The following is a 25,385-nucleotide window of genomic DNA, read 5'->3' as shown; positions in this document are numbered from 1 at the left end:
TCTCTCTCGCACTTTATCTCTGTCTCTTTTTCTCTCCCCGTCTCTCTTTTTGGATGGAGAACATCATTGTGTGCAAATTAGCCACTGAATATCATAATAAAGCACACAGTCATTTTGCTTTACAGCAAAATCCTCTACTGTAATGGTTAGAGCCCTTGCCTCACAAGTGAGATGACCTGGATTTGATTCCTGGGCAGGGCAAAAGCTTAGACGAGTTTAGTTACTCCACCCACCTCTGTTTACTCAGCAGTAAGTAGGAACCCGGCTGTTGGTTGATTGACGGATTGCTTTTTGGGAGTAATAAATCTGGTCACTCAATCCACGACTTTTTTTTAGGACACTGCTGTGTGCAATTGGCTGCTGCACTTCACCCACAAAATGCACAGTCAATTCGCTTTACAGTATATTCTGTGAAGCGCTTTGAGGCGTCTCAACAACATGAGAAGACGCTGTATCGAAATGCAAGGATTATAATTAAACTCCTTGTGAAGCGCTTTGAGACATCCAGCTGATGTGAACTGCAAGGATTATTATTATTATTACAATCTCCTGGACATACTGCTGTAATAACAGTGATCAGACAGCCGCGCTCGCTCATTCTTATTCATTCACTCGTGCGCCTGTGGAATTCAGCCCACATTAAAACGCAGGAAGGGTCAAGCTGGAAAGTGGTAACCTGTTGTTTTCCCTCTCGGATGCTGATCGAGGCACTTTGTATCCCCAGCACTTTCTGCCTTTTCTTTCTGCGCAATTTGAGCTGCTAAATTTAACCAGCGTTGCAATCGGAAACAGCGGGAGATCACTGGCAATTATCTCCAGGCGGATGTTGTTGAGCGTGTTTGACTAAAGGGACAGGTGCAGTTATCTATTGTGGGGGCCGAGGGTGGGGGAATATTGTAAGGAGGTTGGGAAGGGGGAGTAATGATACAAGGATGTACATTGCCGCTGCAGGGATTGTCTGATCCAATCTCCTGAGCTGTTTTACTGACCTTGCACTTAACCCAACAAATGGGATTCCTCACAGATATGTCAGATGTTGCTGAATGGTGGAAATACTTTTTTTCTTCTCTTTCTCTCTGTCTCTCTTTCTATCACTAGGTCTCTCTCTCTCCCTTCTCTTTGTCTCTGCCTCTCTTTCTACCTCTTTCTCTCTGTCTCTCTATCTGTCTCTGTTTCTCAATCCATGACTGTTTGTGGGACACTGCTGTGCGCAATTGGCTGCCACGTTTCGCCCACAAACGTAGTCAATTCACTTTGCAGTATATTCTGTGAAGAGTTTTGAGACATCTAGAGGACATGAAATTGTATATCAAATACAAGGATTATTATTATTATTCTCTCTCTCCTCTCTCTGTCTCTGTCTCTGTACATCTCTCTCTGTTTCTGTCTATTGTTATCTGTATGTATTGCTCTCTCTATCTCTCGGTTTCTGTCTGTCACTTTCTACCTCTCTATCCATGTTCTATCTTCTGACTCTTATCACTCTCCTTGTCTCTCTCTGCCTGTCTTTCTCTTATATATCTCCCCGATTTATCTCTCTCTCTCTGTCCCTAATCTCTCTCTCTGTCTCTCTCGTTCTCTGCCTATCTCTCTCCGCTTCTCGGTTTCTCTGGTTCTGTCTACTTTGTTGTCTCTGTCTCTCTGTCTGTATGTCTCTCCCTTTTTCTCTCTGTCTCTGTAGTGAACTCCGTTCCATCGATGGCCGCGCTTTCAGTCACTATGCCCTGAAACTCGGAACACTCTCCCTCAATCCCTCTGCCTTGCCCCCTCTTTCCCCATGTTCAGGTCACGCTTGAAGACCTTCCTCTTCGACTGTCACTTAGCCCCTTCCCCCAACTCAGCGTCATGCTCTGCCACTGTCAAGTGATCTGCTAATCAACAAACAACTGGGTTCCTACTTACTGCTAGGTAAACAGGGGCATATGGAGTAAGGAAACTTGCCTAAGGTTTCGCTCTGCCCGAGAATCAAACCCGGGTCCTCTTGCTTGCAGGTGAGTGCTCTAACCAATACCATAAGGGACTCAGTCTAATTCATCTTAATGGGTGATGAGTGGGCCTAACCTCGCCCACCAGAAAAAATAGTTTCAATGGCCTTCCACTGAGTGGGTAACTTTCTATGGCTCTACGAATCCATGGTCCCAGTATTGGGCAAGCACAGCTCAGTGGTTAGTGCACTCGCCTCACAAGCGAGAGACCTGGGTTCGTATTCCTGGCCAGGGCGAAAACATTGGGCAAGGTTCCTTACTTCACACGCCTCTGTTTACCTAGCAGTAAGTAGGAACCCAGGAGTTAGTCGATTGGCAGATCGCTTTTCCGGGGATAATAATTCCTTCAAAAATAATAATAATAAATTGGTCACTTTAATCCATGACGTGTTGGCCACTGCTGTGCACAATTGGCTGCCACATTTTGCCCACAAAATATACTGTCAATTTATTTTACAGTATATTCTGTGAAGTGCTTTGAGACGTCTCAACAACGTGAGAAGACACTGTATCAAAATGTAAGTTTATTATTATTTTATATTATTGGCAGACAGTGGCCCCGAGTGGCATATCCTGTAACTGCAAGAAATTTTACTGAAATACTGTGTGTTTCTGTATGTTCTGGTTCGTCCTCAAGCTGGGACAACGCGGTGAGGCTGCACAGAGGGATCCGGGAGTGTAAATGAAATAACTGACCGACGAGATTATCTCTACAGAGAGCGTAAAATCCAAAAAATGATAGTCTATTAATTCCTCCGATCTTATTTGCGATGATGAACACAAAATTTGGGAATTTGAGATCCTTGTCATTGTATTCAAATAATAATAATAATAATCCTTGCATTTGATATTGCGCCTTATCATGTCTTCAAGACATCTCAAAGTGAATTAACTATATTTTGTGGGTGAAATGCAGCAGCCAATTGCACACAGCAGTGTCCCTCAAACATGGATTGAGTGACCACATTAGTTTTTAAAAAATAATAGGACGTTTTTCCAATGTGAAGGGTGCTATACAAATGTAATTTATTGTTATTGTACAAAAAATCTTTTTTTTTCAAGGGCAAGGTCCCCAGAAAGTGATCTGCCAATCGACTAACAACCGGGTTCCTACCTACTGCTAGGTAAACAGAGTGTGTGGAGTAAGGAAACTTGCCTAAGGTTTTGCCCTGCTTGGGAATCAAATCTGGGTCCTCTCACTTGCAAGGTGAGGATTCTGACCAATATCCTGTGAGACTCTATGCTTTGGCACACTAGACTTTGCAGCAAATCCTGTGACGCGCTTTGAGACATACTCACAATGTGAAGTGCTCTATATCAAATACAAGGATCATTGTTATTATTTATTAAAACATCCCTACATTTAAAGGTTGCTATGTGTCACTAAGGATCTAATTCATCTGTCAGGCAGCGGGAAATCTGTTGTTGGGGCAGACATGTGATGCAGGCATTAGATGAGTGGGCAGCCAATCCACATTATGAATTCATAACCCATCCTTAAGAGATGACATCCTCAGCGCAAGCCTGCACTCTTTCCCTCCGTGACTGACGTCTGCAACTCAAGAAGCAGGAGCTTTCCAGTGCTTTACAAACCCAGAGCAGAATAAAATACTGACTGATTGCCACTTAACGTGACTCAACCACACAGACAGCAGAGCTGTCTGCCACTGAAAACTTTTAACAGACTCAAAGCATTGACTGTCACACTGCCTCAGAATTGCTGACATTAACTCTTTCCTCCCCCACCTTTTCCTCTTACCATGTACATCTTTTCTGTTTCCACGGATTGTGGGTTCAAGCTCCACATCGGGACTTGGAAGCACATAGTCTAGGCTGCGACGTCACTGCATTGCTGGGGGTGCTGTGTTATCATATGTGCCGTCCTTCAGATGAGACATTAAACCAAGGTCCCGTCTAACCTGTGCAGTAGGATGCTAAAGATCCCACAGCACTATTTGAAAAGAGGGTTTTTTTTAATCTCGATGTCTTGTCCAACAATTCCCCAAATAAAATTAGTCACTCACTTTATGGCTACTTGTGGGATACTGCTGTGTGCAAATTAGCTGCAGGAAAGCGTGTGAACCCCTTTTATGACATCTTCCTGATGTGAGAGACGCTATGTCAATGACGTGATAAAGAACTATATCAAATGCAAGGATTATTATTGTTATGTCTGAAAGGCACAGTGTACCTCCTTGGAGGGACAGGACCTGCTCACAGGCTCACTGGTGGAATTGCAGTTGGAGCCTCTCTTCCTGTCCCTCTGCTGTCCATCATTTTTATTGTTTGGTAACCATAAAAAGGGCCAGAAAAAGCACTCTATGTTCTCTTCTGGGAAGCCAATGTACTTCACGCCGACTCAACAACAACTTGCACTCACAATGCTCTTCTCATGTCTCAAAACACCTTACGGAGATGGAGTCGGAGACCAAGCAAAAGACGGGAACGGAGGATGCATGGAGATGCCTTATGAGGATTTTTATTGCATTGGGGTGAGGTAAGGACAAGGCTGGCGATATTGCAGAAATGGAGGAAAGCGAGTTGGAGAGCTTTCAGCATTCTGCACCCACTCTCTGGAATAACACAAAAATATAGTCATGAATACTTTACAGTATATTCTGTGAAGCACTTTGAGACGTCTCAATGACGCGATAAGGCCCTATATCAAATGCAAGTGATATTTATGAAACTATTCCAAAATTCCACTGACTTACTCATCCAACCACTCATTTCACTTCAAGACTTTCGGGTTTTTGATTATCTTTCCCCTCCTTGCCCTCTCCAGTTCCACCCAGCTTGGGTGCCCAGCCAGCTGAATAAAATACTCTGGGACATCCTTCAAACATGAAAGGCGCGATATAAATATAAATTGTCCTGTATTGTAAAGCAGAATCACTCAAGGATTGGATGAAAGACTTAAAGGAGAGCCAAGGGCTGAACAAAGTTCTGAGGTTGCACGCAAAGTTAACAGCTGGGAAGGATGATACGGTCACAGACAGAGGATTTGTCGACATTCAATTAAAGGAAGTTTTGGCTCACCCACAGTCTATCAGAACAGCATTGGTCCTGGAGGGTGGAGGTAGATTAGTAGCTTTAGCTCTTTAACTGTACTATCACCTAGAGATGCTTTTTCACAGGAAAAAAAAACGAGACAATTGGGGAGTGGAGGGGGCGGAGGGGGGGGAAAAAAAGACTTATTTCCCAGATCATTATTTATAATTATATTATTTATAAACTTATTTATAGAGAAGCCGGACAGGGTAAAATCTTGCACAAGTTGATACTAAGTTAGGAAAAGTAGTAAGCAGTGAGGAGGATAGTAGCAGACTGCAAATGGACATAGACAGACTGGTAAAATGGGCAGACACGTGGCAGATGACGTTTAATGTGGAGAAATGCGAAATGATGCATTTTGGGAGGAAGAATGAGGAGAGGCAATATAAGCTGATGGTACAATCTTAAAGGGGGTGAAGGAACGGAGAGACCTGGGGGTTCAAATCAGTAAATCTTTGAAGGTGGCAGGACAGGGAGATAAAGCTGTTAGAAAAGCATATGGGATACTTGGCTTTATAAATAGGGGCATAGAATACAAAAGTCAGGAAGTTATGATGAACCTTTATAAAACACTGGTTAGGCCTCAGCGAGAGTATGTGTTCAGTTCTGGGCATCACACCTTAGGAGAGAGCGGAGGAGTGGGTTTGATTTGAATAGTTCTTTTAAAAGAGCTGGTACAGACACGATGGGCCAAATGGCCTCCTTCTGTGCTGTATATTTCTATGATTCTATGAAGTTTCCTTTCTCCACATATCTCTGTTTACCTAGCAGTTAGTAGGAAACCGGTTGTTAGTCGATTGGCAGATCGCTTTCCGAGGGTAATAATCCATTAAAAAAATAGTAATAATAATTTGGTCATTCAATCCACAACTGTTTGTGGGACACTGCTGTGTGCAATTGGCTGCCGCATTTCGCCTACAAAATACAGTCAATCCAATTTACAGTATATTCTACGAAGCGCTCAATGACATCCCAATGACGAGATAAGGCGCTATATCAAATGCAAGGATTACTATTATTATTTTAAAGGCATTTTTCCATTCTGTGATTCTGTTCGGGTCCCAAGTACATTTGCTAAGCAAAGGTTCCATGTCAAGCAATGATTTAGTGACAGGACTACATTGTAGCTATCAAGCTGCCACACTCAAGAAAGAAAAATAGATGGAGGCAAGTGGCGAGAGATAATTAACCATCAGATACTGATCAGAACCAGGGCTTACATTAACATCACTGGCTTGGTAAGCCCCAGAGACCTTTCAAAAAAATGTTACAGCATAAAACATTCATTCTGACAGTGCAATGATTCTTAAGATTTATTTTTAATTACAACATATGGAAGCTGTGATATTTTTCCTGTGTCAGTCAATAAAGCAAACGTTCAATTTGTCGAGGTCTAGCATTTGATCGCAAAAGGTCATGTCACAATAGCCCTGTGGCAAAAAATAACACAGAAAAGGTCATTGAGATTGTATATTTCACACAGAACACTACAGTGAAGCAACAACATCTTAGCATTAACACTGAACTCCAGCAGTTACCTCAACGCACACTCTGGGGTCTCCAAACCTTGGCTCTTGCCAGTCTTCGCCTAATACACTCCAGAATTAAGTCAGCAATGCGTCCCTCTAGGGAGAGAGTGCACATTCCAACAATCTATCTCTGGGATTTCCATGTGTAGGTGGGATGCATGGGATTCTCAGTTTGGTTTGGATACTCTTTATCATGGGATGGGTTTCCACATCTGGCAGACACCCGGCTGACCAAATATGTCAATAGAAATGATAATCCTTTCATTTGATGTAAAACCTTTTGCAAATAGTTGGGATTATAGTTTAAGAATCATTAATATTGATCATGTAGTGAATAGATGAATTAAGTAGAATGAATTAAAGAAATAAAATCTGCCATGTGGCATATACACACACACACACACACACACACACCCACAGTCCTAGTAAAGAGGCACCAAGCTAGGAGGAATACACTGGAATGCGACTCATGGCCAGGGAAGATAAGGATAGCTGGATCAGGAGGATAGATGGTAGGCCATCTGCGCTTATAAGGGCATGTGGCCTACGGGCAGGAGAGATAGGAACTTGGGATAACTGGACCAGGAGAATGGATGGGAGGCCAACTAGCAGATTAAAACTCAGAAAAAGCTTAAAGTGAGCAGGTCACATGGACAGAGTTAGAAAGAAGGACTGAAACTTCAGGGACATGGAGTCAGGTCAGGCTAGATAAGATGGAATAGGAGGAGTATTGTTCCTTTGCAGAAGATACCATTAGCTGGTACAAGGAGGAACAACTTGAAGATAGGGAAAGAATGCCTGGGAAAAGTGCAGAGAGTAGGAAAGAAGTCATGGGGAAAAATGTTAGAACACAGATGGCTGGTGAACAAGAGTATAAAATCGGTAGCCAAAATTCAGACGTTATTCAAGCCTCTGAGGAGAGGAAGAGGAAGAACCTCTATGGAGAGGAAGAAGAGCGCCTTTGAGGGAAAGAGGACAAGTCCAGCTCTCGCCGGAGTGGACCGCAAAGAGGACGAGTTCAGCCCTTGCCGGAGTGGACCACCAAAAGACCTTTGCAGTTAGAAGTAAGCCAGAGACATTTGCAGCCAGCAGCAAGCCAGACAGTGTTTAACTTTTGTGCCAGCCTTTAGAACTTCGTCACGATTTCCTGCCTGCTTGGTAGTATCTCTCCTACTTACTAAAACACGCACTCAACATACATACAAAACAGTTAGAGATTATTTAGGCACATTTCATATATCACTTTTTTTATATATGTTTAGAATTTTAGTATTGAGTGTATCTTGTTAAGATAGTGCTTTAGTAGTCATTTAAGCGCGACGAGTAATAATATTACGATGGGTGTAATGTGATGCTTATGCTTGTATGGTTTTATAATTGCTGATAAAACGTCTTAATAATATCCTTGGTGTGGAGAGAGGTGCCGGGAAGTTCATTCAGAACTCTGCAGCTCGTGTACTGTCCTGCACCAGGCTTCGCGACCACATCACTCCCACCCTCGCTCGCCTCCACTGGCTCCCCATTCCCCAGAGGATCGAATTCAAGATCCTCATCCTCACCTACAAGGCCATTCACGGCCTTGCTCCCTCCTACCTCTCCAACCTACTATCCCCCTACCTACCTGCCCGTACCCTCCGTTCCTCTGGCTCCGGTCTGCTCCACATCCCCCGCCCCAACCGCCCTACCATCGGTGGTCGGGCCTTCAGCCTCTCAGCCCCGAGGCTCTAGAACTCTATCCCCCAGTGCCTTCGCCGCTTCCTCCCTTTCCTCCTTCAAGGCCGGTCTCAAGACCTTTCTCTTTGACCGTGCCTTCAGCTCCCCTCTCGTCTCTCTACCCCCTCCTCGCCCCCTCCCTTCCCTCCCCTCACCCTGACCATTTCCCCCCTGCTCGGGTCCTGACCCAACTGTACAGCGCCTTGGGACGTCCTCCCGACGTGAAAGGCGCTCTATAAATGGAATCTTGTTGTTGTTGTCGTTGGTGGTGTTTCTGCCAAACGCTTGAACCCAATTTCACAAATTTGGTGACCACAACGGGACAGACAAGTGTCTTGGTCACGAGACTAAGAACCAATACGGCAATACTGTCTGCCCGAACAAAAGGGACCCCAAGTGTTTGACCGAATCATTCTCAAGACACATTTATACACCCAAAATAAAGTGAAGACGATGGGGAATAAGACTAACAAGATGTTAGGAAAGGAAGGGCCTACTATGTTAGACACCTATATTGATAAAATAGTGAAACAGGTACTGCATACGGGGCTAGAAAAGTTGTATGAGAACATGGAGAATCATGCAGATCCACTACAGGGAGCCATTGATTGGCTTGATGAAATTCAGGGTTGGGTGTCAACAATTCACTCACAAATGCGAGCCGAGCGAGCATTGAGATATGCGATTTACTGTGCCATGCTCATTAATAAAAACAGAGCAGATCGTAGGAATATGGACTTAGGAAAGGTAATTAGGGAGTCCTTCAAGCAGTTAGAGAATCAAGAGGAGTATTTCTTGAACCAGATTAATGACCATCAAACTACGATATGTGATCAGGCAAAGCAAATTTCCCATTTAACTGGCACCATTAGCACACAGCAACATCTAGTGGCCATGTCAGCACAGCAGGGTCAGAATGCAGTTTCAAGTGTGAAATGATTGACTGGACTCGAGGCCAGGTTTAAGACAAGTCAGTGCCAGTTAGAAGATGCGCGGGGAGCTTTCAGAGAACACCTGACCGCTTTCATTCAGCTACTCTCCGCGCTTCTCGAGTTATCCCAAATGAACGGTATCCATGCCGATCCCCACGGGCAGGTTATGTGTAAACAAAAGTTTTGGGCAAAACTCCACCCAAAAGTTCAGGCTAAACTAGGGATGGTTGTGACAGCCCAGGATTATTGGAGCCAGCTTTTCCCAATGGTAGTTAAAGCATGGGTAGGCTGTCAGAAGCCCTCAGACCAGGCATCCTGGGCAGAGGGGAGAAAGGAGGTTTTCTATGTAGAAGGGCTAAAACCTGGCTATAATACGTGGACCTTGCTGCACAATGACCCGAGACGAAAGCAGGGTAGAAAGCCAGGGGAAACAGAGCTAGTGTCCCTTACAGTACCCGCAGAAATCAAAGCAACTCACCCTGTCATGGTTGCTGTGAGTTTGGGCATTGGGCATAGAAACTCAACAGCAGTAATGCTCCACTCCAAAGGGAGGGAACTAAAGTGTCAGCGGCTGGTCCCCACCTGTGAGGACTTTGTGAACTGGTCGAAACGATTTCAACAGGGACTGAGTATTGACCAATGGACTAACAATGCTGATAACAGCAATGGTCCTGCCCTGAGCAGCCACAGCAAAGACAGGTAGATGTGAGAGTCTGTCTCAGCCTTGTGTCCCACCGCAAGGATTTACATTCCAAAATTCAGAACCCCCCCCCACAGCCACCTGCCAGGTCCCGGCCTCTCCACTAACTTCCCCCAACCTATGTATGCCATTTGAACCTGTATTAGGAGCCAGACCTTATGTTAAACCTGTGGTGAATGGAGGCCCATCACAACTTATGTGAGTTGACACCGGGTCTGAGGCTACTATAACACACTCTGACACTCCGACTGAAAATTTGCAACGCTCCGAATGAATGTATGGAATCGTGCGGGTTTGACGGGAACGCTGTTTTATCAGGTCCAAATGACACATGTTAAAATAACCCTCCCGGCAGAAAGCGGGTGGTGTACTTTAGACGTACCGAACGCGACAGCCACCAACACGATCCAGAAGAGAGGGATATTGGGGACAGATGCTCTTTTAAAATGTGCGGCGACAGTTGATTTTTCAAATCAATGCCGGTGGATAGGGGATCCCACTGGAGGTGGGGAGATCGCAAATCCAGCTCGGGTTGATGACTGTCAAGCGGTGTTTGCAATTAAAAAGGGTGAAATTTACCCCCCCATACAGTTCCCAGATAATACGGTGGCAAAAATCTTTGGTGCCCCAACCCTCAGTGGTGGCTCTCCACAAGTATGATTGTGGAAAGGTAACTGCTATTGAGACCATTAACAGACAACTGCACAAACCCTGCAAGCAATCCTATACCACGGGATAGCCACCCATACATAGAGGATGCTATTAACTCATTAAAACAACCGGGTGTCATTCGAGAAGGTTCATTCACCACCAACTGGTCCATATGGTTGGTACGAAAGCTGGATGGAGTTGGAGGTTAACAATTGATTACTGACAACTCAATAAAGTTACACCGTCCTGTTCCCTAGTGGTCAGTGATTCCCTGACCCTATTGACTAGTCTACCAAGATATGCCTGTCTTTTCTCCATGTTAGATATTTCTAATGGTTTCTGGAGTGTTCCCATCAGAGATGAGGATCAGTTTAAATTCGCATTCACATTTGATAACCAGCAATACACCTGAACGTGCATGCCCCAAGGGTTCCACAACGCCCCGACTACCTTTCACAAACGAATGGCTGCTATTATAATAATAATCCTGGCATTTGATATAGCGCTTTTCACGTCTTTTAAAGGGTGCGTGAATTCTGAGTGTGTGCTTCAGTATGTGGATAACATTTTAATTGCAACTGCTGACTACGATACTCACATTCAGACACTGACTAACATACTGAACCGACTGGCTGAAGCAGGACTGAAAATTAACCCCAAGAAGGCCCAGCTGATGCAAAAGACTAACTTTTCTCGGAGTACGACTGTCCCCAAGTGGTCGTACGCCGAATGATAAAAAGATATTATCCCGGCTGCCGCTCCCTAAAACAAAAACAGCCCTGCCATCATTCTTGGGTCTGGTGGGATATCAAAGGTCGCTCATTCCCTCCTTTGCCGAGCTCACCAAACCGCTGTACGAATTGTTGGAAGGACAAGAGGACTCCGTGGTAGAACTTTGGACTGATGCTCACACTGCGACTGCTTTAAAACAAGGAGTCATACAAGCCACAGCTTTGATTTCTCTGGTTCCGCAGGAGCCTTTTCACCTGAAGGTAGCTGCGACCGACCAGAGCTTAACGGCAGTACTATGCCATGACTACCACGGCAAAATGAATCCGATTGCATTTGCCTCCCACATCCTGACAGGGGTTGAGAAAAACTTTGACATGTGCGATCGACACCTGCTGGCCACATCCTGGGCCATCACACATTTTACCCTTGTGACCGGTCTCCAGAAGGTGATGCTACATTCACTGCATATGCCGTAGAAATTATTGCTCAGCTCCTTCTGCTTTGGACATTCAAACTTTACAGACAACATACCAACCGTATGTTGATGTGTTACAATGGCACAAAGAAGGCAAGCCCTCTCCTCCTCTGGGTGGCTGACTGGGCACCCACCGGTGTTTGGTATGTTTGCAGCATAATCCCCCTCCTCAAGGACAGCGAGCGCTCCTTAAATCGGCACCCCCACCCCTTGGTCCATGGACCCATGTGCAGATTGATTTAATTGGGCCATTATCAGCGGCAAAAGGGGGTTTTAAGCACTGTCTTGTAATACTAGACAAATTTACAAAATGGATCGAGGCTTTTACCACTAGGATTAATACTGTGATAACAGCAGCACAACTCCTCTTGCGCGAAGCGATCTGCAGGTGGGGAATACCTGTACAAGTGGACGCAGACCAAGGGTCGCACTTTACAGGTAAAATTTTCTCGGAAATGCAAATCATGTTGGGAATCACACAAAATTGCACATCTCACACCACCCCCAGTCTTCAGGAGTGGTGGAGGGGGAAATCAGACCTGAAACGATGCTTTGACAAAAAAATTAAACCAGTAGAGTACCAGGTTGGTGATTCAGTAGTGGTACTTGATTATGGGAAAAGGGATCACCCATTCAGTTCCAAGCACAAAGGCCCTTTTCCCATCATTGATAAAGCCAGCCCCTCAGTTTACCTACTACAATACCATAACAAAACCAAGAAATATGCCCGTTGACATCACATCAATCAGTTGAAAACTGTGTAATAACATATTATACTTGTTCTTTCAGGAACCATCACGGAACAGCCAGATGGTGGCAGTTTATAATGTTGGACAGCACCCTGTATTGTGGCTTTTATCACAATAGTTCATTATTGTTCAAATCGTAATACTCGTTGCATTGATAATTGCAATAAGATGGGCTCGCTCTCTTGTTCATGGTCTACAATAGCAATCCCACATGGTCTCGCTTATTAGAAGAGGATGATCCATGATAAAGCAGGATGTGTGTTACTAACCAATTTTTGTATATATTACTATCCAATTTTTTTTATGTGTGTTAGTAACCAAAGTTTTTTTTTGAGAGATCAGAAAACTTACTGTTCCTTCACTTTCAAGGTGGGGACTGTGGGATTATAGTATAAGAATCATCAGTGTTGATCATGTAGTGAATAGATGAATTAAGTAGAATGAATTAAAGAAATAAAAACTGCCATGTGGCATACACACACACACACACACAGTCCTAGTGAAGAGGCACCAAGCTAGGAGGAGTACACTGGAATGCGACCCATGGCCAGGGAAGATAAGGATAGCTGGATCAGGGGGATGGATGGTAGGCCATCTGCGCTTACAACAACAAGATTCCATTCATAGAGCGCCTTTCACGTCGGGAGGACGTCCCAAGGCGCTGGACAGTTAGGTCAGGACCCGAACAGGGGGGAAATGGTCAGGGTGAGGGGAGGGAAGGAGCGAGGAGGGGGTAGAGAGTCGAGAGGGGAGCTGAAGGCACAGTCGAAGAGAAAGGTCTTGAAGGAGGAAAGGGAGGAAGCAAGGCGAAGGCACTGGGGGATGGAGGTGATGAAAGGCGGTGCCAGTTGTGGCGCGGATATGAGGGAGAAAGGACAGCTCAGGGTCAAAAAGAACCCCGAGGTTCCTGACCGGCTTTGAGAGGTGGAGAGTGCAGCCTTGGATGCTGATGCTGTCAGCGCCTGAGGTGCGGAGGCGCTGACGTGAGCCAATCAGGAGGGCCTCGGTTTTTCGCACGTTGAGCTGAAGAAAGTTGTCTCTCGTCCAGGACTCGATGTCGGACAGGCAGACTGTCAGGACATCGGTGGTCGTGGAGTTGAGGGTAGAGGAGGAAAGGTAGAGTTGGGTATCATCCGCATACGTGTGGAAGTTAACTCCATGTCTGCGGATGATGTCACCACAGGGGGAGCATATAGAGGGTGAAGAGGAGGGGACCGAGGACAGAGCCCTGAGGGACACTGCACGAGACAGTGCGGGGGCCGGAGGAAAAGCCGTTTGTGGAAACAAAATGAAGACGGTGGGAGAGGTACGGCCTAAACCACTCAAGGACAGGGCCTTGAAGGTTGAGGTGGGAGGACAAGCGGTGGAGTAGGATAGCGTGGTCGACCGTATCGAATGCTGCCGATAGGTCGAGGAAAACGAGGAGACAGAGGGAGCCCTGGTCGCAGATGATCAAGATGTCATTGGTGACCTTGACCAGGGCGTTTTCTGTGCCATGGGCAGCACGGAAACCCGACTGAAGGGGTTCGAATAATGCATGGGTGGAGAGGAACGAGCGCAGCTGGGAGGTGACAACTCTTTCAAGGACCTTGGACAGGAAGGAGAGATGGGCCGGTAGCTTGATAGCTGCGATGCATCAAGGGAGGGCATGTGGCCTACGGGCAGGAGAGATAGGAACTTGGGATAACTGGACCAGGAGAATGGATGGGAGGCCAACTAGCAGATTAAAACTCAGAAAAAGCTTAAAGTGAGCAGGTCACATGGACAGAGTTAGAAAGAAGGACTGAAACTTCAGGGACATGGAGTCAGGTCAGGCTAGATAAGATGGAATAGGAGGAGTATCGTTCCTTTGCAGAAGATACCATTAGCTGGTACAAGGAGGAACAACTTGAAGATAGGGAAAGAATGCCTGGGAAAAGTGCAGAGAGTAGGAAAGAAGTCATGGGGAAAAATGTTAGAACACAGATGGCTGATGAACAAGAGTATAAAATCGGTAGCCAAAACTCAGACGTTATTCGAGCCTCTGAGGAGAGGAAGAGGAAGAACCTCTATGGAGAGGAAGAAGAGCGCCTTTGAGGGAAAGAGGACAAGTCCAGCTCTCGCCGGAGTGGACCGCAAAGAGGACGAGTTCAGCCCTTGCCGGAGTGGACCACCAAAAGACCTTTGCAGTTAGAAGTAAGCCAGAGACATTTGCAGCCAGCAGCAAGCCAGACAGTGTTTAACTTTTGTGCCAGCCTTTAGAACTTCGTCACGATTTCCTGCCTGCTTGGTAGTATCTCTCCTAGTTACTAAAACACGCACCCAACATACATACAAAACAGTTAGAGATTATTTAGGCACATTTCATATATCACATCATTTTTTTATATGTTTAGAATTTTAGTATTGAGTGTATCTTGTTAAGATAGTGCTTTAGTAGTCATTTAAGCGCGACGAGTAATAATATTACATCGGGTGTAATGTGATGCTTATGCTTGTGCGGTTTTAGAATTGCTAATAAAATATCTTAATAGTATCCTTGGTGTGGTTTCTGCCAAACGCTTGCTCCCAATTTCACACTTTCATGTCAGCAACCCTCCACAGAACCACAGAAATTCACAGGACAGAAGGCCATTCAGCCCATCGTGCTGGGCCGGCTCATACAAGCAATCCATTTCCCTGCCCATTCCAGAGGGTGAGGGCAGAAAGCCCAACAACTGACAGTGGAGCAGGCAGGGGACATGGAGCAGGCTAGTGCCCACCGAGCAGAGGGAGCAGACATGTTGGTAAAGTTCTAGCAGATGAGAGGTAGGGAAGAGCAAGACTGTGGCGAGCTTTGAAAGTGAAGACGAGGATCCTGTAGTCAATTCTCTGGAGGGATAGGGAGCTAGTGAAGCGAGGCACGCTTTACAAATGTAATTTTGTCGTTTTTAAAAGAAACAGAGTGGAGGAGACATTTTTTCACATGAGTTGTTCGGATCTGGAATGCATTGCCTGAAAGGGTGGTGGAAGCGGATTTGATAACAACTTTTGAGAGAGTAGATAATTATTTGGGGAGGACAAGTTTGCAGGTACGGGGAGAGAGCGGGGGAGTGGGATTGATTTGGATAGCTCTTTTCAAAGAGCCGGCACATACACGATGGGCTGAATCTTGTGACACCTTGATAATTGAGTGTTCAAGAGATGAAGGGTTATGATTGAAGGTAGAAACAAACAATTATAGAGCACAGAAGGAGTGCTGTATAATTCTATGATTCTACCTTCATCATAACCGTTCATCTCTTGAACACTCAAACCAAAGAGGTCGCTTCTTAATCTCTTCAACTCCAGTGACTAAAACCCCAATTTTGGGTTCCAACTGCGAGGAGTTAGATAATCTTATTTGGGACAGCAGTGGGAATGCTAACAGTTAGTTGGGCTCTGTGTCTGGGTGGCAATTAATCAGCCAGAGTTTCCACCTTTGAATACTATAGGGGGACCAAAAAGTCGTGATACCATTACAGTGTCTAATAAGTCTTAAAGAAAAGATGTTTTTGTTTCGCTAATAGGGTAGCTGAAAAATAAGACTTTTTGGTCACCCCGTATAAAGTCGCTGCTGTTGAGAGCTCTGTATGTGCATTTGCGAGTGTGTGTGTATAGATAGTGGGTGTTAAAACAGGATTAAGCAACCTGCACATGGAGCTCTGAGAAGTTCAATTACCCAAGGTGTCACAAGATGGATTTTGACAAGAAGAATGTGAATTTAAATTAAAAGGAAATGTATAATATTGAGGACCCAAAATGATTCCACGGGTTAAGGACTTCATAAGATAGAAACATTTTACTATTTTTATTCAACATTTGAAAGGATCTTTTAGGATCTGAAAAATGTAAACAGCAACAATGCATTTTCTTTCACCTCCCCAGATACCATTCATCTAGGAACCAATGCAATGACTGCTCGTAGATGGCTTTATATCACAGTGCAAAAGTAAATCATAGATAGCTCCACTTTCAATTGCCCCCCCTCCCCCTCATCCTTCCTCGTCTTTCCTCCCCTCACCCTGTGGGGATGTATGTGGCCATTCAGTGATGAATCACTGAAAAGAACTGAGTGATATGCAGGCAATTAAACCTGCATTCCCAATGCTGCAGCACCACTATATTAATGCTAAAATCCTTGTAGCCAGAATGCATGTTATTTTAATTCCTCTGGTTTCCAGCAATTAGCTTATGAAATGCCCCAGAAAAGTGAAGAATATTCCAGAGAGCGACTCACTTTGACATACAAGTACTCAGCTCCTTGTCCAGGCTTTGAATGAAACAACAGTTGATAAACATCAGTTGTCCGTGTGGCAGGAATGTATTCAGAACCATCTCAATCTTGTCCGTCTTTAGTAAAATGTCATTGCCATGAATCAACAGCTTTAAACACTCCATTAAGTTCTTCACTATCAATTTGAGCGTATTCTCCGCCAGCATTAAGTTCTCGTGAGCTTCGCAGATCAGTGCAAAGCCGAGAGAAAGCACTCCCATCCACAGCACTGTCTTCTCCTCCACAAAGGGGTCTCCAGCGGGAAGGCGGAACACTCCGAACTCCGCTTCCTGCACAGCAATGGACTCCTCTCCGATCACAGACCCAAAGTCAGGGATCGGTTTCTCTGAAGCCTGACGTGCCATCGCGCACAGTGACTTCACTTGCCTGGAGATCAAAACCCTGCAGATTAGCCGTCTCACTCGATGAGAATTATATTCTGTCAAGTATGACAATTTTGTTACGGGGGCGGTGGGGGGGCAGGGAGGGGGGAAGGGGGTACACGGGGAGAGGAGGGGGGTACATCGGGGGGAGGGGGTACACGGTAGGGGAGGGGGGTACACGGGGGGGAGGGGGTACACGGTAGGGGAGTGGGGTACACGGGGGGGAGGGGGGCACACGGTGGGGGAGGGGGGCACACGGTAGGGAGGGGGTACACGGGGGGAGGGGGGCACACGGTAGGGAGGGGGGTACACGGGGGGGGAGGGGGTACACGGGGGGAGGGGGTACACGGGGGGGAGGGGGGTACACGGGGGGGGAGGGGGGTACACGGGGGGAGGGGGGTACACGGGGGGGGGGAGGGGGGTACACGGGGGGGGGGAGGGGGGTACACGGGGGGGGGGGAGGGGGTACACGGGGGGGAGGGGGGTACACGGGGGGAGGGGGGTACACGGGGGGGAGGGGGGTACACGGGGGGGGAGGGGGTACCCGGGGGGGTCTCACCTGCTCACCGCCGCCAGACGCTCCTTCCTCACCAGCCTCCGCGCCCGCAGGTCTCCCTCCTCCTCCCCCGCCGCCGGGTCCTCACCTCTGCCCACCTCATCGGAGCCGAACTGCCGGGAGTAGAGGAGGCGGCAGTTGCTCTCCTCCGCTGAGCTCAGCGCGAGCACCAGGAACCCGTGAACCATGGCGGCGGCCTCTCTCCGCCAACTGCCGCCAGCCCGCGCTGCATGCTGGGTGATGTAGTCCCTCCGCTTCCCGTCTATTACCCAGAGATCTGAGCGCCGCCGGGGTGCACCCTGGGAGATGTAGTAACGACAAGGCCCAGAATCCTCTGGTTGGCACCACATCAAACCCAAAGCAATGGCTCTTTCAACCTGTGAGGCCTCTGACTGCTGCCTGTGGTGTGGTGACGTGGTGTCTGTGTGGGGGAGAGCAGAGCAGAGTCTTCTTGGAGCTCAACAGACTCCAAAAGGTGACGTGTTTGCCAATGGAGTATCAACAACAACAACAACAAGATTCCATTTATAAAGCGCTTTTCACGTCAGGAGGACGTCCCAAGGCGCTGCACAGTTGGGTCATGACCCGAGGAGGGGGGAAATGGTCAGGGTGAGGGGGGGAAGGGAGGGGGCGAGGAGGGGGGAAATGGTCAGGGTGAGGGGAGGGAAGGGAGGGAGCGAGGAGGGGGGAAATGGTCAGGGTGAGGGGAGGGAAGGGAGGGAGCGAGGAGGGGGTAGAGAGTCGAGAGGGGAGCTGAAGGCTCGGTCAAAGAGAAGGGAGCATTTGTAAAGAGAACATTGCATTTGTAAAGCGCCTCTCACGTCAGGAGGACGTCCCGAGGCGCTGGACAGACATCACTGACCCGAGCTGGGGGTTGCGGTTGGGGTGGGGGAGGGCGGGGGGGAGCAGGGAGATCGAAAGCGCGGTCGAAGAGGAGGGTCTTGAGATGGGTCTTGAAGGTGGCGAGGGAGGGGGCGAGGGGGAGGGACTGCGGGGTGCAGTTCCAGAGGGTGGGGGCACAGTGGCGGAAGGCCCCCCGGCCGATAGTTGGGTGGGCGAGGCGGGGGACGTGACGCAGGCGGAGCCCGCTGAGCGGAGGGAGCGAACAGGATGATAGGAGGTCGGAGAGGTAGGGGGGAGCAAGACCATGGAGGGCTTTGAAGATGAGGACCAGGATCTTGATGGGAAGCCAGTGGAGTTGGGCGAGGATGGGGTTGATAGGGTCACGGAGCCTAGTGCGGGAGAGGACACGGGCTGCAGAGTTCTGGATGATCTGCAGCTTATGGAGGGAGAAGTTGGGGAGGCCGACAAGCAGTGAGTTTACATAGTCGAGCCTGGATGTTATGAATGTATGTATGAGGGTTTCGGTGGCCTGCGGTGTGAGACAGTGCCAGAGGCAGTCGATGTTGCAATGGTGGGGGAAGGCAGAGGGAGTCATGGCATGGATGTGGGGTAGAAAGGATAGTTGAGGGACAAACAAGACACCAAGATTCTGGACTGGCTCAGTGAGGTGGAGTGTGCAACCATGGATGGTGATGCTGTCAGCGCCCGAGGTGAGGAGGCGCTGACGGGAGCCAATTAGGAGAGCCTCAGTCTTGTTGACGTTCAACTGAAGAAAGTTCGCTCTCATCCAGGACTTGATGTCTGACAGACATTCTGTCAGGACAGCAGTGGTCCTGGAGTCAAGGGGGGAGGCAGAGAGATAGAGTTGGGTGTCATCTGCATATATGTGGAAGTTGACCCCATGTCTGCGGATGATGTTACCAAGAGGGAGTATGTAGATATTGAAGAGGAGGGGACCAAGGACAGAGCCCCGAGGAACACTGCACGAGATGGTGTGGGGGCTGAAAACGAAACCATTTGTGGAGATGAAGTGGAGACGATGTAAGAGGTAGGATCTGAACCATTCAAGGAAGTACCATGAAGGCACTCTAGTCCAGTTCCTGAGCCAGGTGGCTCCGCAGTATTCCAAGGCACTGCTGATGACACCACATTATCCTTGCATTATCCTTGCATTTGATATAGCGCTTTTCACGTCGGGAGGACGTCCCAAAGCGCTTCACAGAACACACTGTAAAGTGAATTGACTGTATATTTGTGGGCGAACGCGGCAGCCAATTGCGCACAGCAATGTCCCACAAACAGTCATAGATTGAAAATGACCAATTTATTATTGTTTTTGGTTTTGGAGGGTTTATTATTAGGCTCTGTGTGGAGTAAGGAAACTTGCCCACGGTTTCGCCCTCTGCCTGGAATTGAACTCAGGTCTCTCACTTGCAAAGTGAGTGCTCTAACCACTGAGCTACAGGACTCCACAGCCCAGCCTGGCTCATCGGCAGGACTTGGAAGGGCAGAACAGTCACTGGGGACAGTAAGTCATTCCACTCAGCTCCTGTTAACCCTGCAAACTAAAGTCCTAATGGTTAGAGTAGTAAGGTCCTGGATGGACAACCAGCGGGAAAGCTCGCCCGGCAGTGTTCTCAATGGCAAGCTATGTGGATTGTATAATCGCCCAAGTAAAGCTGTGATTGGAGGCTTGTAGTATGGGTGTTCCGGGAGGATGAGATTTAAGAAAAATGGGTTAAAGGTCTTCTGCATTCCCATCCTCCAGAGAACCAAGTTCAAGATCCTTGTCCTCACCTTTAAAGCCCTCTGAGGTCTTGCTCCTCCGTACCTCTACGATCTAATACAAATTTACCAACCTCTCCACTCTGCAGGCACTTGTCTACTTCACGTCCCCCGTCCGGTCTGCTCTACTGTCGGCGGTTTTTAAACTCGAGCTGTAAAGACATCTGGGTTAAAGAGTTGCACTTTGTTCAGCCTCCACTAGATGGAATCAAATTAACATCCTCCAATGTCACTGCAGTGAGGAAGGAAACTTGCATTTTTGTATCACCTTAAGCAAACATGTCAAAGCAATTAGTCAAGTATAGTGACTGTGTATTTGCAGGTGAACATGTGCAGTCTATTTGCACACAGCAGCTGTTAAAAACGGCCATATAGTGAATGATACTAACAACTTGCATTTATACAAAAACCCTTCGTGCAGGATAGCGTCTCGGAGCTCTGTACTGTAGTGGGTTTGGATGCTGAGGGAGAGAGAGAGGGGGGAGGGAAGGTAACCATAAGCGCCTCAAAGAGGTCATTCTTAAGGTGAGATTTAAAGATACAAAAGAGAAGGGAGTTTCTTTCTCTTGGTGTCCTGGCCAACAATTCCCCAGATAAAACTGATTGTTCGTTTAAAGGCCGTTTGTGGGCCATTGCTGTGTGCAAAATTGGCCGCCGTGTTCACCTGCCATTCTAAAGCAGTGCTGGGGGTGTGCACCGTTGTTGAAAGTGTAGTCTTTCAGATGAGATGTTAAACCGAGGTCCTGTTCGCCTGTTCAGGTGAATGTTAAAGACCCGCGGCACTATAATAATAATCCTTGCATTTAATCTCGCACCTTATCAAGTCAAAAAGACATCTCAAAGTGCTGCACAGGATTTACTGTGAAATGGAGTGACTATTTTGTGAGGAAACGCAGCAGCACAATTGCGCACAGCAAAGTCCCAGCACTGGAGCCCGAATTGGGGCTTGAACCCACAACCTTCTGACTCAAGTGTGCTACCATTGAACCTGATTGACATATCCTCCTCAGTATCCTCTCCCACCTTCAATTACAATGATTTTATTGGAGGGGGAGATTGTTGGCCAGGATAGTGGAGTGAAAGGAGCGGAGGGATCAGTATGATTGTTGGAGGTTGGAGAGGTGGAGTAGACGTGGCTGGGTGGGTCTTGCAGACATTCCTGGCTCAGGAACCGGACTACGGGGGATTGATTCGACCTCTTTTCTCCTCTGAGTCAGCCTGACTGAAAGGCATTATATCAAATTATGGATTTTTTTTATTACAGGAAAACTCATATGAGTCTTATCTTTATAAATTGTATAATCGCCCAAGTCGTACGTGCACTTGAGGCACTTTCAGTCTGCTATAAAACTACTTTGTTTTTTTTGCACTCCTTATTTATCAACCTCTAACTCGTAACGCCGCTCCCCTATCCTCCATTACTCCTACGCTTACAGGCTGCATTGAATCGCGGCAAATGACGTCCGAATCTGTTGACCCATGTGCAGAAGGACTTAATTTCCCGCGATTCAATGTTATTCCAACGCTTGCCGGTAAGTGCGCATGCGGTGATGGGTCAAGACTATATTTCCCACGATTCAGTACCACATTCGCACTTACCGGCTGCATTGAGTTACGCGTGCGCAGTGTAGATTATTGAAATGGTCTCGGGCCGAATAGAATCACCCGCCGGGCTGGGTGCGGACCGTCTGCTGGCCACATTAGTCTAGGCTGATGCTCCAAACTGGGGAACATTGTATGGTTGGAGGTGCCGTCAGATAAGATTTTAAACCAAGATTAATGTTGATTCCGAGCCAGGGGTGTGGGAAGGTGGCCGTAAGCACGGTTGAAAAGGAAGGTTTTCAGACAGGACTTGAAAAAGGGGAGAGAGGGCAAGGAAGAGGGATTGAAGGAGAGTATTCCAAAGTTTTGGGGCGTGGTGGCTGAAAGCCCGACCTCCGACGGTGGAGCGTGCGAGGTACAAGCAGGAGGCCAGTGCCAGTTTAGCAGAGTGGTGAATTGGGGAGTGAGAAGGTCAGAGAGCTAGGGAGGTGCCAGGGAGTGAAGGGATCAAATGCAAGTATTATTATTATTATTATTATGATTTTCAGTCAGGATACCAGGAGAAAATCCTTTCCCTTTTTTTCAAAATGTATCATGGCAAATTTTAACATCCCCAATGAACAAGCCGAACAGATCTATTTTTTCATCTGAAGGACTGTGCAGCTATTCTGTTTACTTAATTCCAGAGAGCATTAGGTTGCAGGTTGGCAAGAGCCAAGGTTTGGGGACCCGAGTGTGCACTGGGGTAACTGCTGGAGTCTAACCAGCTTGTGTCCAATGGATGTGGCAGATGTTTAAAGAAACATTGAAAGCTTATATTAAGAGCCTGACAGCATGTTTGGTGTGCCTGTGGTCGGAAGGGTGTAGGATGGCTTGTAACATCATATGGTTAGGTGACACCTAGTTACACAGCAGATTAGAGAATTTAGCCGTTAGCGTGGGTGTAACCACGCCCATTGCTACCTTCCTGAACCCCAGCGCTATCACAAATTTGAATGAAGGCAGCAAACTGTGTCAACAAGGCGTGGCAGTTTGGCTCGGTTATTTTCAGGTACAAATTAATAGAGGTGCGCACTACATTTTTAACCGTGTAACATTTCACTGCCACCAGCATGCAGCTTGCTTGGGGAAGTCCTGTAATCATAATAAACTAATCCATCTCAAAGCGTTTCACAAAATTTACTGTAAATTTTCCTTATATTTTGTGGGCGAACCACGGCAGCCAATTCCGCATAGCAGTGTCCCACAAAGTTGTGGATTGAGTGACCACATTATTATTTTGAAGGTATTATTAACTTTGGCAAGTGATCCGCTAATAGCCTAACAGCCAGGTTCCTCCTTACTGCTAGGTAACCAGGCATGTGGAGTAAGGAAACTTGCCTAACATTTCTCACCCAGGAATTGAATCCGGGTCCTCTTGCTTGAGAGGCGAGTGCTCTATTATCCTACAGGACTCCACTCCATCCTCGTGTTTGATGCAGCGCTTCACAACATCAAAACATCTGAAAGCACGTTTCAATGTCACAGTATCTCAAAGTGTTTCCCAGGCAATTGCTGTCAAGTAATAATAATAATCCTTGCCAAATCCTAGCGCTCTGGGATGTTACCTTGCGTGAGGGGCGCCACATATAAATAATAATAATAATAATAATAATAATCCTTGCATTTGATATAGCGCTTTTCACGTCGGGAGGACGTCCCAAAGCGCTTCACAGAACACACTGTAAAGTGAATTGACTGTATATTTGTGGGCGAACGCGGCAGCCAATTGCGCACAGCAATGTCCCACAAACAGTCGTAGATTGAAAATGACCCAATTTTTTTTTTATTATTGTTTTTTGGTTTTTTTTGGAGGGATTATTATTATCTTGTTGATACTCGTCAACAAGGTGATGTCTCACCACTGTAATCATAGACAGACTGCAGACATGGTTGGGAAGAGAGACTGCAGACATGGATGCAGTGGGCATGTGAGTTAAACATAAATAAAATATACAAAAATATAAATGCTGTGAAATGGAGGTACTTGTATTTGTAGGCAAACTCGTTAGCACAATTGCGCACAATCAATGTCCCATAAACAACCATGAAACCAATGAAGAATTTTATTTGGGGGATTGTTGGCCAGTACATTGGGAGAAACAAACTCCCCTTTACGAATAGTGTTATGGGATCTTTAACGTCCACCTGAACAAGCAGATGGACCTCAGTTAAACATCTCATCCAAGACAGTACATCCAACAATTCAACACCCCCACCCCCGCACTGCATTAGAGCATCAGTTAAGACTACGTGAGTTCAAGGATGTATTTTTGTAGACATACAAGGCAAACATTATAGAATAATAACCCTTGCATTTAGAGTGATTATAGCAGTGATATTTCTTGTTAGAACATCTCAAAGAGCTTCCCAGCATTTACTGTAAATAGTGACCTGCGTATTTTTTGGTGAACGCAACAGCCGGTTTGCACACAGCAATGTCCCACAACCAGCCACAAAGTGAACAACCAACTTTCCTTTCTCCCAGGAGAAACTGCCTCTATCTGATGGGATGTCCACCTGAACAGACAACCACAAACTACATTTCTATAGCATCTTCAGACTTTCATGACCTGGCCTCGTGCCAGTGTAGTTAGTAAAACATTCTTTAGTGAAGTGAATAAAGTACTGAAGGCGGTGATGACTCAGTTCATTTCACAGTGCAAACTTTGCTAAAAAGCCAACAGGAAGGCACCAAGTGAGCTGTACCCACCCAGTCCAAAACAAAGGACAAATAAACACTACTGTAGCAGATTCTAAGAGCTTAGGAGGAAACTCTTTACCGAGGGCGTGAAGGATGTGGAACTCACTGCAGAAATTGGTTGAAGTACAAAGTATTAATATATTTAGAGGAAACTTATATACATGAGAGAAGGGAGCAGAGGAATATAGGTAGGGAAGTAGGAGGAGGGATCAGGCCACATGGAGAATAAACATCAGCAGTCAAGTTGGGCCCAATGTCTCCATGTATTTCTAAGATGGGAAAGGGGGGGGGGGGGAGAAAGAGAAAGAATACAATAAGAATTATAAACATAAAAGGTAAGAGGGAGCTAGATGGAGTGGGAAGCAATGAGGTGGCTCTCATGGAGAAAACACTTGAGTTGATAAAAATTATAATCATGAAGCTCTTTGAGATGTCTTGACGACATGACAAGCAAGGACTATTGAGACATTTCAAAGCACTTCACAGAATAGGTTTTAAAGTGGATTGACTGTGGGTGGAATATGGCAGCCAGTGTCCCAGTCATGAATTGATTACTCCCAGAAAGTGATCTACCAATTGGCTAATAATCAGGTTCACACTTACTGCAAAGTAAACATAGGCATATGGAGTGACAAATTTGCCTAAGGTTTCGTCCCAACCGGGAATCGAATCTGGGTCCTCTCGCTTGAGAGGAGAGCATGGTAACGTGCACTACAGGAATCAATGGGACCCGATGAGCA

General features: G+C 46.7%; 1 protein-coding gene across 1 annotated transcript; it reads right to left on the bottom strand.

The window, feature by feature from the left end:
* Positions 1-16,304: 16,304 nt before the first annotated feature.
* On the bottom strand, positions 16,305-18,150 carry ap5s1 (adaptor related protein complex 5 subunit sigma 1). Its single transcript, XM_007898045.2, has 2 exons — positions 17,736-18,150; positions 16,305-17,180 (listed from the first exon to the last, which is right to left on the bottom strand). Exons 1-2 carry the CDS (start codon positions 18,080-18,082, stop codon positions 16,754-16,756), a joined length of 774 nt encoding a protein of 257 aa, XP_007896236.2. The 5' UTR covers positions 18,083-18,150; the 3' UTR covers positions 16,305-16,753.
* Between the last annotated feature and the right edge of the window lie 7,235 nt (positions 18,151-25,385).

Source organism: Callorhinchus milii, unplaced genomic scaffold, assembly GCF_018977255.1.
Source record: "Callorhinchus milii isolate IMCB2004 unplaced genomic scaffold, IMCB_Cmil_1.0 Scaffold1, whole genome shotgun sequence".
Classification (NCBI taxonomy): domain Eukaryota; kingdom Metazoa; phylum Chordata; class Chondrichthyes; order Chimaeriformes; family Callorhinchidae; genus Callorhinchus; species Callorhinchus milii.
Note: the sequence above shows the minus strand (reverse complement) of the source record. Positions and strands in the feature narration are given on the sequence as shown.